Source organism: Ictalurus furcatus, chromosome 2 (assembly GCF_023375685.1).
Source record: "Ictalurus furcatus strain D&B chromosome 2, Billie_1.0, whole genome shotgun sequence".
Taxonomy (NCBI): domain Eukaryota; kingdom Metazoa; phylum Chordata; class Actinopteri; order Siluriformes; family Ictaluridae; genus Ictalurus; species Ictalurus furcatus.
The window spans coordinates 20,830,730-20,847,911 of record NC_071256.1 but is presented as its reverse complement, the minus strand read 5'-3'; the positions used below and the strand labels follow the sequence as shown (position 1 = coordinate 20,847,911).

At 39.4% G+C, this 17,182-nt stretch overlaps 1 protein-coding gene across 1 annotated transcript in view; it reads right to left on the bottom strand.

Annotated features, from left to right (window-relative positions):
• The window catches only part of cacna1aa (calcium channel, voltage-dependent, P/Q type, alpha 1A subunit, a), a 113,257-nt gene that overhangs the window by 28,516 nt on the left and 67,559 nt on the right, over positions 1–17,182 (bottom strand). Inside the window, exons 33-41 of the mRNA XM_053652832.1 lie at positions 16,415–16,531; positions 16,132–16,197; positions 15,886–15,983; positions 15,646–15,796; positions 14,465–14,592; positions 11,338–11,434; positions 4,935–5,040; positions 4,462–4,569; positions 1,172–1,272 (exon numbers count right to left, since the gene is read on the bottom strand). Of these exons, the coding sequence (XP_053508807.1) occupies positions 1,172–1,272; positions 4,462–4,569; positions 4,935–5,040; positions 11,338–11,434; positions 14,465–14,592; positions 15,646–15,796; positions 15,886–15,983; positions 16,132–16,197; positions 16,415–16,531 (972 nt within the window). The remainder of the gene's footprint in view (positions 1–1,171; positions 1,273–4,461; positions 4,570–4,934; positions 5,041–11,337; positions 11,435–14,464; positions 14,593–15,645; positions 15,797–15,885; positions 15,984–16,131; positions 16,198–16,414; positions 16,532–17,182) is intronic.

Sequence of the window (17,182 nt, the reverse complement as noted above, 5' to 3'; positions counted from 1 at the left end):
GCACAGTACACTGGCCTTAGAATAAATAATGGAGTCCATAGACATTGAAGGCACAAAATTGGAAGATGTGGACTCTTTCCTGTATCCCAGATTGCTGCTAAACAAGGAAGGAGAAGTCTAGAGTCTGGCAATATCTGTATGACAGTATGGATACACAGAAAGTATCAAAATCTGACAAATACAGCACCAGGATGAAGTTCATGATCTTTAACAGATTTTTTGTATACCTTCTGCTTTATGGTGAGAAAATGTAGAGAGTTATTGTGGCAGATAGCAGCAGGCTGGATGTGTTCTACAAGAAGTGCCTAAAGAGGATCCTAAGAATCACTGGCCAAACAAGATATCTATTGAAGAGCTGTCTGAGGCCACAAGAACAGTGCCCAATCTCAAACCATCAAAGTCAGATGATGGAGGTACATAGGATACAGTATGTACTCAGGAGGGATAACAACTACATCACAAAGATTGCACTCAGATGGGCACCAGAGGGGCGAAAGACAAGAGGAAAGCCACGGACTACCTGGAGAAGGAGTATTGAAAAAAAGAGGCAAGAATTTGGGTGGGGTTCTTGGAAAAGCATCAAGGCAGTAGCTAAAGACCCAAAGGGAAGGATATGTGCACTGAGTTGATTTATTTATCCTAAACTGCATGAAGATGACAAGGTAAATTCAGGATTTTGGACCCTGCAGTAGTTCTGCAGCATGAATGACAAATCAAAATTGACCCTGATGCTCATACTGAAGATCCTTTTAATAAACTTAAAACTGCTTGACTCTACAGTATAAAATTGTACAAGAGTAATGATTCATAATTGTTTTATCTGGTGTCACCCAAAAGAGGAGAAATTCCCTTTTGAGTCTGGTTCCTCTCAAGGTTTTTTCCTCCTGCCATCTCAGGGAGGTTTTCCCTTGCCACTGTTGTCTCTGGCTTGCTCATTAGGGATAAATCAAAATATATATCCAGTCCACTGCTTTTTGTGTAAAGCTGTTTCATGACCATGTCCATTGTTAAAAGCACTATATAAATGAAACTGAATTTAATTTAAATTAGAGTGACATATATATAGAGAGAGAGTGAGACACTGAGACAACAGAAGAGTGATACACATAAAGAGGGTGTGATAGTGAGACAGCAGGAGAGTGAGGAAGCAAAACAGTGTGTAAGACTTTACCTGTTCATCTCGGAGAGCCTGAGTGCGCTTGGCTTTGCTCTGTCTATAATACTCCATAATCATCATGGCTGCATAAATCTTCCCCACTGTCAGGTCTGTCGCTGCTGAGAGAAGGAAAAGTTACCCTGCACGATTAGACACGGGGAGGTGGACCCTGAGCTGGGGGAAGGGGGTAGGGGTTCATGAACACTCTCTCTCTTACTCTCTCTCTCTCTCACACACACATACACACACACCCACACACACACACACACACAGCATATAGTCTTTTCACAAACAGACTGGTTAAAATAATTTTTTAAAAGTTTATCTTTAATATTACGCTTGGTATTTCAGATTTTATCTGTCTATTTTCTCACTGTTTTGCATTTTATTCATTTCATAATAAAGATCAGGTACATAAAAACACAAACCTCAATCTGAGTGCCTGTTTTGTTGCTATTTCACCTTCTGATGCTGAATTTGAGGTGTTTGATTAATTCACTGCAGTCTGTCAGCAGACCATCGAGTCATCAAGCAGCCGATCAAATGTTTAACATGTCAGCAGTTTAGCATTGGTGCTGTTTGGTGAGCAGTGGGTAGAACATGAACTCGACCGTTTTCCATTCACTTTGTTATTATTTTTACTTTATTTAAGTAGATCAGAAAATGTACATACTTTTAGTAGGATGTGAACCCAAGCTCTTCAGATCTGTTTAGACTTTACTTGAATAATTCACATTTCCAGATCCTTCAGAACCTAAAAACAACATGTTCTCCACAAACTTCTGTTAGGGTCTGTATTGCTCAATTGTTCTCCCTTTCTATTCAGGCCATTGGATGTATTTTGTTGTTGAGTTCACGCTGGATATTGACTATTATTTAAATGGTTTTAGCTCTGCCATATTTCGCTGATCTCCTGGAGCAGTTTAACCCATCCTGAGCACTTCACTTAGGTGACACAGGACTGCTGTTAATCATAACAATCATCGCAGCTCCAGTGCTGGAACATGTTCATATTAAATCACCACTAAACTGTGAAACAGTGTTCTAGAGAACATCAGGAATTTTATAGAGCTCTAAAACAGTTTTTAAATCCAAATTTAAAATGTCCTTGTTTAACTTGGACTAGTCTTCATCTTGGGTCTTTTAAATATACATTTCATGATTCTAGTTAATTACAATTAAAATATAAGTGACTCTTATTAATATGCAATTAATACATATTAAGATTAATATACCTTAAACATACATGATCACCCATAACATTTAAACCGCCTGCATATTGCATAGGTCCCCCACCAAAACAGCTCTGACCCACTGAGGCATGGACTCCACAAGACCTCTGAAGGTGTGCTGTGGTATCTGGCACCAAGACATTAGCAGCAGATACTTTAAGTCCTGTAAGTTGCAAAGTGGGGCCTCCATGGATCAGATTTGTTTGTCCAGCATATCCCACAGATGCTCGATCAGACTGAGATCTGGGGAATTTGGAGGCCAAGTCAAAACCTTGAACTCTTTGTCATGTTCCTCAAACTATTCCTGAACAATGTTTGCAGTGTGGCAGGGCGCATTATGCTGAAAGAGGCCACTGCCATTACAGAATACAGTTGCCATGAAAAGGAAAACTGCAACAATGTTTAGGACCTTTGACCAATTTTGGTAGGTACTAACCACTGTATTCTGGGAACACCCCACAAGACCTGCTGTTTTGGAGATGCTCTGACCCAGTGGTCTAGCCATCACAATCTGTCCCTTGTCAAAGTCACTCAGATCCTTATTCTTGCCCATTTTCCCTCCTTTTTACACATCAACTTCAAGAACTGACTGTTCACTTGCTGTATAATATATCCCACCCCTTGACATATACCACTATAATGAGATAATCATAGTTATTCACATCACCTCTCAGTGGTTTTAATGTTATGGCTGATCAGTATATAGACTTGGTTTTGATCTATTTTATAATACTGTATGTTTAACATTTAAATACATATTAAAATACAATTACAATACATGACGTTCCATATAAATTATTTTAATAAAGATTATTATTATTATTATTATTATTATTATTATTATTATTACTATGATAATCATTAAATATATGGCATGTTGTTGAGAATCAGTTGATTGGCTGGTTTATAAGTAGTTTGTTGACTAAATCTGTCTTTCCAATTACATGGAGAGAAGGAAAATCCCCAAGAAACAAAATAAATTTAAATTATGATAGTGTAATTTAGCTTCAGAATGTGAAAAAGCTTAAAAACATTCCTTCAGGGGAAAGTGTTTGGACTGTATTGTAAAATGTCCTGAAAGATTCATAAAGCTTCACTTTAAACTTATACATGCAGAGTTAAAGATATGTTCATACATTCATAAGAGCTCTTTTAGTGCAACAAATTGTACTCCTCATTAGTGGAGCAAAAATGTATGCATTAAATTCTACAGCATTTCATGCTTTAATATTTTCATGAGTTAAAGATATGTTCATACGTTCATAAGAGCTGCTTTAGTGCAACAAATTGTACTCCTCATTAGTGGAGCAAAAATGTATGCATTAAATTCTACAGCATATCATGCTTTAATATTTTCATGAATGCTGATATCATAATCATGCCTCAGGTGCATTGGCACCATGCATTCAGCACTGTCATTTTGGCATGCTTTTGTGCAAATCAAAACAACCATAATAATCAAAATGACTTTGCAAAAGGTGTGTTATTCTTGTGAATAAACTGCAAAGTCACTTTCATCTCATGCTTGTTAGGAATTTTATTTGTACAAGCTTCATCATATGTTCTTTAATTCTTTATGGCGAGACTACTGTCCATATGTATTCACTAACAAAAACCCTGGAGTGAAAAGACGTCTATAGTGTTTTGGTCTATAGTCACACACCCTCTGATAAGAGGCACATATGAGAGCCAGCAAGAGATCTTCATGTGGAGGGCTGTGGGTGTGGTTAAGTGTTACAATGTATAAATGAACATTGAGACTTATTGAGATGTGTGAGTGTGTGTGTGTGTGTGTGTGTGTGTGTGTGTGTGTGTGTGTACTAGTTGGGTATGTATACTAGCAAGTGTTCTTATAATGTCCATTATAATGTTCTTTAGTGTTCCATTGTGTGTGACCTGAGTGGGCAAAGTCAGTGTAGAACATATGCAGATTATCAGGAAAAGGTCATGCTGGAGATCGTGGCTCATCAGAGGGTGCAGAGCAGTGGACTGGGCAGGCGGAAGAGAAGCAATCCTCTGGGGCGAAGGGGTGAAAAAAACCCAAACACACAAACCTCTGGCTTACTGACTTACCCTTGTGAGGTGTGACCAGCAGGTCTAGAGTCTTCTGTGAGAGATTGGGCCAAATTGCCATCATCTCTTTTCTCAGCTCAGCATCCATTTGGTGCTTATCAACACCCCCTAAATACACAGGAATGGGGAAAAACCACAATTCATATACACATACACACCCATATATTTAAACCGATGTGAATATCCACGTGTGTTCACACCAAAATGCACAAGTACAATTCAGACACTATGTTTATATGCATAAAACAAATTCAATTCTGAATACAAAAGCATTGGCTTTGTGAGTTCCAAAACAGTGACAGTCAGGACAGAGTCACTATAAAATTGTCCTGAGCTGATGTAGAAGCTTTGACTTGTTTTGACCAATCAACAAGTGAGAACTGACACATCAGCCTAAAACTTCAGTTTAGAAAGCTTCAGAGACAAGAAGAGAGAAGGACAGAAGGGAAAAAGAGATGCCAAACCTTCCCCACCCTTGGCGATCTTGATGTCCAGAGCAGTGCGGATTAAGGCCATGAGGGTGGAATTGAAGTGCACTGTGTTGTCATCTGCAACCGGCAAATCCATTCGCAGGAGTCTCTGCAGGAAGCCAATCAGAACAGGTTAGTCTTTGGGAGTGTGAGAGCGTTCTTACCCTCCAGGAGGAGTCTAACACTGTGTGTGTGTGCAAATAAGTGAGAGATGTTGAAAGGAAACTGGAAGGCAGTTGGTATGGGATAGAGGTAGGATAAGCTCAATGGCTTTCTGTGCTTCCTTCTATTTGTCCCAACCAGAATGTACTCTGGCCATCACTTAAAGCAGTAATTTTCTGGTTTACTGTGTAATTTAAATGTATTTGATATAAAAGAAGTAACAGATTTGTTTAAGATCATTATGTCTGTGAGAGCATCAATGAAGCCATTCTAAATTTTATGTATTTATTACACCACAATAATTACAATGCTTTTAATGCAAAAGAGCCTGAAACAGCTGAAGTAGTCAATTTCAAAATTATTCACACTACAGCATGGCCAAACACCCTCACAGGCTTGGTGATTCCACAGTCAGTCAAAGAGCTTTCCCTTAATGAGCTTCACCAGATCAAGTCAAAGCCATGGATGAATGAACAGATTAAAACAGAACAATCTCCCGCTGCTTTAATGTTCAATCCATTCGGGTTTGGTCTGGAAAATTTTTGCTCTTAGATACATACGCATATCTGAATGTTTGTGCGACGAGTGTGACAATAACAGAAGACGACCTTTGGCATGCAACACACACCAACACCCCAATAAACACACACACGCACACACACACACACACACACACACATGCATGCATGCATGATTGCACATGCAAGCATGCACACACACACACACACACACACACACACACACACACCAGCATGCAACATCTCATGCATCCACATGCATAACAGCAAGCAGCGGTGCAGCCCAATACAGAAAGCAGTGTTTGTTTAGTTGATTCTAGCTCCTGGTTTCATCTTAGTAGTGGTTGTCATTATTGAGGATTAAATGAACAAAATAGCTTGATCCAGACTCTCTGGTCGCTCAGTGTAAAAAATGGGTGCAGGCTATTGGGTTAGATCAGAGAAGCATTCTCCCGGAAAAAAAATAATAGAACAAATGAAAAAAGGCAATCTGAGTCATTTTGTGAGGAAGAGGATATGTTAAGACTGAGGATCCAGCTATCTTTAGTTTAACAGGGACAGAATTGACTGCCTAAGGAATAGAGCTGGGAAATGTGCACAGTGAAAAAGCATTGAGGAGGACAGTAGAAAAGTAATGTTAAAGACTTGAGAAATAGAAGGATGAGGGGTAGCAGTGGCTCGTGACCTTAGATTTGTTGGGGCAGGCCAGCATTAATAATGACATAGCCTCAAGCAAATTTAAGTCGAGAGGCTATCACACTTGACTACCAAGTATGGGTTACTATCTAGTTAATTTTAAGAGAAAACCCGTATTAGGCAGTTGAGAGTTGACAACATACAGTCATATACAGTGTATGATTTTGAGTGGTTTTAGATGTACCTTCAACTGTGTTCTAGGAAATATCATTAACCAAGATTAACATGGTTCAGCAAAATTTCCAGTCCAACTACACTTCAAAAAATACACAAAATATCTGAAACTATTCCAAAAATCAGAGTAATGAGATGTTTCTTGTTTCTCTCAGCCTTTGAGTGTAAAACAAGTATTTCACATGTATCTCTGTATGGATATTTTTCACTCCTTTTCACTCCCTTTTCAATTTTCAATCCCCCTTTCCCTCTCCCAGTCTTTTCAATATATTTTACAATGGAATGCTTCTATGCATCATGGATACACTGTCTGCACTTACACTTTGCCATTTTGCAGAAATGTATTACATTTCATTCAGATTATTTGCTATAAAATAAGAAATTGATGGCCCTAGAGTAATTTATATTAGTCCTTGTCATTAACTGTCCTGTCTACTTCTCCTCCTCCACTGAAAATGTTCAAAGTGTGAGCATGGGGCAGGAAAATGTTTGCGCCTATGGATGTCTATTAGTGCTTGCAGAAGTTCCCATTCATGATCATAATTGCATAACATCTAGAAACGCCAGCAAATCAACAGAAAATCTGCTAAATAATTTTAAATCACTGGTGACACAAAAGAGCGATTTCAAAAGTGTATTAGTAGTTCTATGAAATTTAAAGTGTGTCGAGTTGTGAATCAGGACTTTATGAAGATTAATAATTGTTGAATAACTTAGATATATGGACGAGCCACCGCTAATAAGGGGGAAAAGATCATTAAAACAGGTATGGACTAGTTGGTATGAAACAAGAGGGGAAAAATGAGTGGGAGACAATCAACTGAGGATCTATTTCCACTAACTGACCACATTCCTATTGTTTAAGAAAGAGAGGCAGCGTCATTGTTCTTAAACCAATGAGGGAAGTGATTAGGAAGCACTGCAGGGTTTTGGAGAACATAAAGAAATCATTGTTTAAAGGCTCAGTTTGCTCGTGTGAGTCTGAATCTCAGTTTAGATGAATGAAGGTATCAAGAGGTCAGCAATCCTGATTGGATTTGTGCTAATAATTCATAATGCTGTATGTATTATATACACAATGACTGTTTCTAGTGAAGCGGTCTTCAAGATAAATTTGATCATTCTATCCATTACACCATACTGAATGTTGCCTCAACCACCCTAATTTTCTTTAATGGGTAACAGATTGCCAGAGGTCATCACTATCAAATGCTATTACACTATTTTATGTGCCCATAGTACAATTATGAAATTCTAAATAGTTCATTAAGCCAATTCTTATGCTTGAGCTTAATATTCTTTTATATTTAAGGTTAATATTCTCTTATTTATATAAGTAATCCTTATGGATGTTTGATAAACCATATTTATTACTAAAAAATCATTAAAACATGTATTTTTTGTAAAGTAATGCCATATGTGCTCGACATCACACCTCTCTGTTTTGTGCTCCGCAATATGTCAGAGGGATAGGAAGTTGTGTTTATTTGAAGACCTTTTCATAAACTCATATAAAGGACATAAGATCATATAAAGCATGTTTCCCTGGTTCTCTAAAAATTTCCTAGACAATCAGCTATGTATGAAAGCTGAGAAATGACATTATGATAATGATAATAAATGATAATCCTGCAGTACATGCACTAAAACTTTATAATACTAAAATGTGATGTTTTCTCCCCTCTGGAAACCTGGTTCCAATCTTACCCTGCTCACATATTTCCACTAGTATTGTCATCTCATACTGCCTTCTAGCTAGCTCAAATTTTATTCAGACTTTCCACCATTATGGTCCTTCTAAGAACACTCTTATGGGCACTAATGTATACCTATAATGTGGAGACCCTTCCTGTAAAAACCTGTAGATTACAGTGAGCCTTACCGGTGAGTACCAGCCACAGATTACATGTGCAACATCTCAACATCTCAGTCCATCTCTCCTCCTGGAGTTTTCTAACAGTCTACTAATCACCAGCCTTACTGTATCACTCAATACTTGTCTCATTCACCAGACAAATGCAATTTACCTTTACATTTATTCATCTGACTGACACATTTATCCAGAGAGACAAGTGAAATAAGAAACGGTCGAGGGTTAAGAGGCTTGCTAAAGGATCCAACAGTGGTGCTGAGATTTAAACACAAACTTTCTGACCAGTAGCACAAAGCTTTGAACACTAAGGAGGATGAAGTTATATGATGAAATTTTACAGATACATTTAAAATACTGATTTGCTTAAAATGAAGCACTATTGAACAGTAAGATGATATTTAACTGGGGGACTACCTGACTAAATCAGTGGAGCATGAAAAGTGGAAAATGTTTACATTTGGAGTTTAGATAAAACAGGCACAAAACTAAGGAAACTTTAAAATATAAGAAAATGATGCACGGTGTAAATATCATATGAAAGAAGGAAATTAATTTAAGAAACACTTTAAGAGAATATGACAGAGAAGAGCCAAAATAGAAGAAAGTAGAGATGAAAGTAGCATTCCATCCAAAATCCATAATTTAACAATTATACTGTGATGGAAAGTTATCATCGAACAATAGTCAAGACTCTCCTCCATTCTGTAAATGAAAACATGCAGGACACAGTCTACAGCTAGTCTCTCATGTGGTTCCAGTGGTTGTGAGATGGAGAAAAATTATTTATGCTTGTATGAATTCATTATATCCCATTAATGTTAAGCTTTAGAACAACTTTGCTGTTTTATATTGCTGTTACTTTTCTCTTCTCGTAAGCAAATATGACTATGTACTAATATGACACTCTTTTACTACAAACCGATTTTCTAACTACAACTGGATCCAGTTAAATTATGGAGAATTGGTTTGGATGCTTCTTTAAATAAATGGTTAAATGAAAATTGTGAGTAGTGTGTTCAGAGGACTGGGAGGGTGTGTGTGTGTGTGTGTGTGTGTGTGTGTGTGTGTGTGTGTGTGAGAGAGAGAGAGAGAGTGAGTCAAAGACAGAGAGAGAGAGAGAGAGAGAGAGAGAGAGTGAGTGAGAGACGGAGGGCAGAGGGGGATGGCAGTGTCCCAGGAGGCTGGCCATGCATAGGGCGAGACTGAATGCCAAGAGGAGGGGCCAGAAACACAGTACAACTGCATTGACAGAGGAAATTAAGTGAAAATTGTTGACTTATAAGATATCTGTTGGACTTTTGCCACAAAATTATGTCCTTACTCACAATGTTTAGAGAAAAAATCAGAACAAAATTCCTCTTGTGTCTGGGAATTATTTTGTATTGACTCCAAGTACAAGATTGTTAAATATAAATTTAATATTACTGTGACTTACCTCTGTCCTGTAAAGTAAGTATGTGTGTGTCTGTGTGTGTGTGTATGTTTGTGTGTGAGAGAGAGAGAGAGAGAGAGAGAGAGAGAGAGAAAGAGAGAGAGAGGAAGCTGGTCCACACAGAAAGATTTTGAGAAAGTGCCATCCACAGGACTGAGGGATTCGGAGGACTGAAGTCCTTTAGACCTTTCCACCACTGACGCACACGCACACGCCTGTGTCTGAACATGTATGTGTTGCGTGTAGTGTGTGTCGCGCACATGTCTATTCCACTGATGTACAATTTTGTAAAACATTCAAATATTTTTTATTTCCAAAGTTTTATTTTAAATAACTTTACATTTAATGTTACATTAAAGCACTGGCATTTGCTTTAATGTATTGAACTAGAACATAATTCCTGTAATTATTATTGTTGAACCATTTTGATGTTTTTTCTACAATTCTTTGAGATATTCTTCACCACATGAGCACGGGCATGTTTCTGAGTGTGTCTAAGACTGTATGTGTGTGTGTGTGTGTGTATGTATATAGTATGTATGTCCTTATGCGGTGCAAAAGCACTGAGAAGGTCCTTCCGTTCCCGCTTCCCTGTGGATTGGCCTAGCTAACACTTAATGCCCCCACCACCACGAACCCCCCCCAAGCCAAAGAATCACAACAGCATTTGCCTCACATCAGAGAACAAAGGAGGGCAAAAAAGAGAGGGAGACAAAGAAAAAGTAAACACCAACAGGTACGACACACAGCTTGTGGCCACTCGGAGTCAGTTCCCTCTACCTTGTATGCAACCCGTGCAGGGCACTTCTTCCCCAGGCCTAATGGCGGTGACATTTGCCTGAGCATGTCATACATATCCCTGTAACTGATCCTGCCACTGGGGTGACCGAAAAACCAAAAAACAGCATGACCACACCAGGTGCATGGGGGAAAGAGGGAGAAAATCCAAAGGAAAGAGAAGAAGGTGGGGGAGGAGAACAGAACAAAAAAAAGAAGGTTACTAGTTTAGACTGGTGAACGGAGAGAGGTTCCATGGTCTCTCACACTGATGCCTGTTTTATCTGCTGTGAAGATAACAAGAGGAAAGAAGACAAGAAAGAAGGGAAGAGTAGGAGGAAAGAGGGTGGACTGGCTATCTCACCCTTGATGTTCTATGTAAAGGTTCATAGAACAGGCATAAAGTCCCGCTGCAGACATGACAGAATAATGGCACTTTTATGTCAATGCAGTTTCTGCCCCCCCCCCCCCAACCAGAACAATGCACGCTACCATGTCAGCTAAGCCTAGCAAGCAAAAAACAAAAATGGCATTTTTATTTTCTTTAAGTGTTTCCTGTATTTTTGCTATTTTCATTCAAAGTGGGACATTTCATGCGTCTGAGAGTGTCTGCATTGTCCTGCACATTCTCTTTTTCATATCAGAATGCAAGTTGAAATGGTGGAATGTTTTCAAAAAGAGAAACAAAAAGAAAAAAAAAAACTGAAGATAAGCAAGAGTCATTCCATTCTGGATGCTAGCAGGTGCTATTAGTTTTTTTAGTGGAAATCAAACCTTGCAGGCCACCCTATGAGGGCATTTCTTTCCTAAGCCCAGTGGGGGGTCGATAACTCGCAATAAACTGTACATATCCTTATAATGAATGCGCCCGCTGCAAGAAGAATACAGGGAGGTTAGAGTAAAAACACACAACAGAGACAGGTACAGGAAGAAGAAACAGATTACACACAGAAAAAGAACAGGATTACATTCACAAACACACCAACTGTCTTACTTATCAGCCATTGGAGCTGCTAGTATGATTGTTGAAATAAAAAAAGAGGATCATTCTTTTGTACATTGTTTTTTTTTTTTGTTTTTTGAAGAGTTTGCTTGCTTTCTCTTCCCCACCAATACAGGGGATCAGTATTGTCCTGGGTGTTTGGGGATTAGTGAGTGGTCATATGGTCACTGGAATGCAGATACTCAGAAACTTAGTGTGCCCTGTAGTTAGGACTGGGACAGGAGCTTAGCACAGTAAGTTTGGGTCTAAGTATCCCATATTCCAGAGACAGGGGATGGGGACACATAGGGGGGCACCAATTCACAGGACAGGATATGGGGAGAGAAGGGAATGAATGGATATTGACAATCCATCATCCCCTCTGTGTGGTGGGGTTGCCGCTGCCTGTGCGACGGGGAAACAATGGATTTGATGCAGCTCCTCCTTCAAATACCAGGCCTGCACATTTCACATTCCTCAGTAAATGGAAGGTAACATCACCTGTAGCTGGGGGGCTTGTATAGGTGATGGTGTACATTTCAGTATAGGTATTGGTGATGGTGTAGATGATGGTGTAGGTGATGGTGTATGTGATGGTGTAGATAGTCTATTTTATTGATCCCTTAGGGAAATTGTTTTGTTGCTGCAGTACAATAAACAACTAATTATAAGGACATAGACAATGCACAGAAAACACAGATTACAGTACCCATACGGCATTAAACTAAGTAAATAAAGATAAATATGCTTTTAAAAATTAAACGCTATGTAGCAATAAAAAAAAGTAAAGTGACTGTAGTACAAGTGATCATAAGGTGAATGTGTGAGGGTCCAAAAAAATTAAAATAAATAAATAATAATAAATACAGTGCTGAAAGTGCTATGCTGCATGTTGGTGTTCATGGAGGGGGTGAGAGAAATTGTTCATGATGAGCAAGGAGTCCAGTTTAGTCCCGATTTAGTCTCAGAAAACTCCCGATGTCCAGGCTTCCTTATCAGTTGTTTTAGTCTGCTGGCATCTCCTGCTTTGAAGTCACTGCCTCAGCACAACTGACTGGCAGAACTGTTGCATGCATTGAATGACCTGCGCTTCCTCAAAAAATAGAGTCTGTTCTGTCCCTTCTTGTAGACTGTCTCAGTATTTCATGCCTGCCCCAAGGATAGAGATAGGGGTCAGTACGGTCTTAGATCTTCTAAAGTCCACCACCTGCTTTGTCTTTGCCATGATGAGCTGTAGGTTGTTCCTTCTTCACCATTCAACAAAGCTCTGTGCGCAGACTCATGCCCTTTACTTAGACACCCCATTACAGCAGAGTCATCAGAAAATTTCTGTAGATGACATTTATTTGAAGTGTACTTAAAATCTGAGGTATACAGTGTGAACAAGAAAGTAGATAGTACTGTTCTTTGCGGAGCTCCTATGTTGCTAACCACCTTGTCCAACACACAGTTCCTTAAATTCACAGGATGTTAGTGATCCAGGAGGAGGTGGTGGTGTCCATCTGCATTGCCTTAAGCTTTTCACCAAGCAAGGAGGGCTGTATGGTGTTAAAGGCACATGACCCTCACTATACTTTTTGTACATTTTTTTGATAACGCCATCATCTACACTGACTTGGCAGAGAAAAGGATCAGCAAATAAACTGGGGGGAAAAAACAGTGAACTTCTCTGGTGAGAATGATGTTTTCAAAACAGAAATTGATGTAGTCATTGACACAGTTACTCATACTCCCCATGTGGATCACAAAAAACATCTCATTCTGTGGTCTCAAAACAGCCTTGTGGAGTCTCCACAGCTTCAGGAGTCCATTTCCTAACTTTTGAGTGCCAGATGTTACCAGACAGCTCGTGTGTAGCTGGGAGTGAGCAGGACCAAATTCTTATCTGATCTTCCAAGTGGGGGAACTGCAGTAGAAATGTATGCACATCTAATGTTTGCATACAGTAAATCCAGTGTTTTGTTCTCTCTGGTCAAACAAATTGGTGCATAATAGGCAGAGTGGAGGAGAGCAAGTCAACAGAGATACCTAGAAAAGCATTGGGGTGTTGTGTTCACAGTCTAGCTGTTATGGTGTGAATGAGGTCACCAGTTGCTTCCAACAGTGCAGAAGGAGGAATGTAAACAGCAACAATAATAGCGCCGGGGAATTCTCTCGGCAGATAGTTGGGCACAAACCCACAGTCAACAATTAAATGTCTACATTACAAAAGTGCTCTTTAACAGTAATATGTCCAGGATTACATCATCTGTTGTTTATGAGCACAGCAGGGACCAAACCTTTCCCCTTCCCACTCCATTTGGTGTCCCAATCCTCACCATGTCATCTGAAAGCCGGTGTTGGTAGCATTGGCATTGGGGATATGTGCCTGTAGCCATGTCTTGGTAAGGCAAATGATGCTACATTCTCTATATACCCTTTGATATTTTGTCAGTGCTCCAAGTTCATCAATTTTATCAGCCAGAGACCACTCATTTCCCATGGTGACTGATGGAAGGCATTGTTTAAATTGTTGTTTCATTGCTCTTTGTTGTGCTCCAGCCCAACATCTGCAGCATCGCATCCTGAGCTCCTGAGCCGCACTAGAAATAACTATCTCAAGACGAGTGACTCTAAGACTAAAACTAAAATACACTACACAGAGCTGTAGCAACAGGCTGCCATTAGCACAGCAACCAGAGAGATGTAAGTGTAGGTAATGGTGTAGGTGATGGTGTAGGTTTTGCTTATGGCGTAGGTACTAGTGTAGGTGTTGGTGACTGTGTAGGTGAACTTGTAGGTGCAGGTGTGATAAAAGTTTGATTAAAATGTAGCATTTTAGGTACAGCAAAAATATTAAAAGACTGTGTGTGAGTTACTGACTGTTTAATTGTGTAAGCATGTAAGTTAATGAAGATGAATGTGTGGAAAATTTCTCACCAGGCTGCAGGGTCGTATTCTGCCCAGATCCTCACATACTCATCTAGGTGATGAGGTCCCAGAATTGAGGAGTCTCTTGTCAGGTACTCAAAATTATCCATTATAACAGCCACAAAGAGATTCAACATCTACAAACAAACACAAACGAATCATTTCAAAAAATTCACACAGGGTTAGCACACAACTTCACTCAAACTTCACACAGATCAATATGTATTACTCTGCAAGTTTGAGCTGGCTTTATTGCCTGCCCTTTCTTTTCATATTACTGTTTTTGGGAATCATAGAAGACTTCTTTAGACTACAGCCAGTACTGGAATCGGGTTAATCTAAACTAAGACCATTCAGCTCAGGGACTAACTTTTACATCTGAAGTGCTTCTTAACCTGCACACTTTACATCTTTCATTCCTGTCTCTCCCCAGCTATATGCCCACCTAAGAAAAAGTTTTTTGTCTTTATAGAGTGAGCAGCCTTCAGCCCTGACTCAAAACAGCTTAGCTTTCAGGCTGTAATATCCTACAGGACTAATAGAGTTCTACATTTTACCATGTATTAGACTCCATGTATTAGATTTCATGGAAATTTCTAGAGAGGTAAACCATCTGTTCCAAATGTGTGTTCCACCGCTCCACGACACATCATCTACAGCATGTTCTCTGCACTAAACTAACACCCTACAGATGTTTCATGAGGATTTTCAGCACGACTACTCAAAAGGTGGGGGAAAAGGGCTTGTGTATGGAAAAAGTGATACTGCTATCACTGGCTTTTTTATGATTCACAGTTCTGGTCAGGAAAGGGCAGTTATCTCCTTGTTGAGTTGTGGTTCTTTAATCTAAGTTTAGGGATGGAGCTAAGATGAAAGATTCCAAATGGACACATGGACACAATTGTACCTATTCTCTTCTTCGTTTCCATCCACATAAGCTCCAAGATCCAGAAAAAGCGAACCAGTGCCTGATCACCACCTTCTTGTTAAGAAATATTTTCAAATTGAACTGGGGTAGACCAGTAGTGTGGTCCTAAACACTCTGTCACTAAAACGCTAATTACTAATCACACCCTGCCTAACCCCAACGCTAACCCTAGCACTTGTTAAAATTCTCTCATCTAGCAACAAACTGTGATGTGAAACAAAACAAGCCATTACAGAAAGGTGAAGAGTGGACACATTCTCACCAGGAAGGAACAGAGGAAGATGAAGGAGACAAAGTAAAGATATGCAAACTCGCTTCCACACTCTGGCTCCGAGTTCCCAGAGAGGGGATCACAGACCTTCCCTCCCAAACACGACAGCATGATATCATGCCATGCCTCTCCTGTTGCACTCCTGCATATTCACACAGATATAAATTTAGCTACAGAACTATAAACCGAGTTATTGTTACTGACATGGGCTGTTTGAAAGAAGTGACTCACCTGAAAAGCAGAATAAGAGCCAGGAAAAAAGTCCTGAAGTTGTTATGTTGGTTAATGGAGCTGTCTCGGTCTTCCTCGATTGCAATGTTCCCAAACAGCTATGAGGTATGCAATTACATCTTAATTTTTCTGTCATAGCAGGTTTTTCAACATTTCCTACATTTTGCTTTAAAACAAACTCTCACTTGTGCTAAAAGACACCCATGTGTGGGACTGAAATGGAGGAGGCTTCTGCTCCCATCTCACCTGCATGCCAATGATGGCATAGATGAAGAACAGCATAGCAATGAGTAGGCACACATATGGCAAGGCCTGCACAAAAACCAATACAGTTAGTACTCAGGTAACAATATGATGGAGGTCTTATTGGAAGAATGCTTAGATTTGTTCAATAACTAGAAGGTCTGGGGGTTCACTGCTTTCCACTGACTACTCAGATAATCTCAGCAAAACAGTTTTAACAGCATAGCATTGTCTCTTTCTGTGTTTGTGTATTTATGAGAAAGTGTTAATGCTTTATTTTTTTTACCTTAAAAGACTGAACAAAAGTCCAGAGTAGGATGCGAATAGTTTCACCCTGCCTGAGGAGCTTAATAAGACGAGCAGCCCTGAAGAGTCTCAGAAAACTCAGATTGATGAAGTTATTCTACAGAAAGAAGGACAGACAGACAGACAGATAGATGGACAGATAGATAGATAGATAGATAGATAGATAAAATGTCAGTTTCTTGTTAAATTTTAATTTCTATGTTTGTATTAGTAGGCAAAATAAAAAAGGGGGTATGACAAACTAAGGAAGGTACAGAGACATTAGAAAATGAGACTTAATGTGGCAGCACCGAGCAGAACCAGCATATCCAAGAGAAGGAGAGAAGCAGAATGAGAAAGAAAAGGAGGAAGAAGGGAGTGCAATTCAGACAGAAAAGATAGATCCCAAATATCTTCATCCACTTGAGAAAGATGGTGCAAAATCCCTAAATTCAAGCTTCCATCAACCAAATGCACTGACCGGGAAGGTCGAGGCTCAACACTGACAGCTAGACCATGGCATGCTAATCTCATACACAGCTAACAGCAACTCACACTGAGTTCTAGCGAGGACAAAGGTAAAAGGTTTTGGGTTTAAGGATGGTGAGAATGAATAGTAAAAAATCTAAAACTGCAGCCTAGAAACTTCAAATATTGGAAATAGGATCCCAAAAGCAAGAGTCCACAAAAATTAATAAAAAACTAATATAAAGTGTGTAAACAGGGGTTTCCTGTTCCATCCTGATCTTGTGAAATTGTGTGTGGAGTT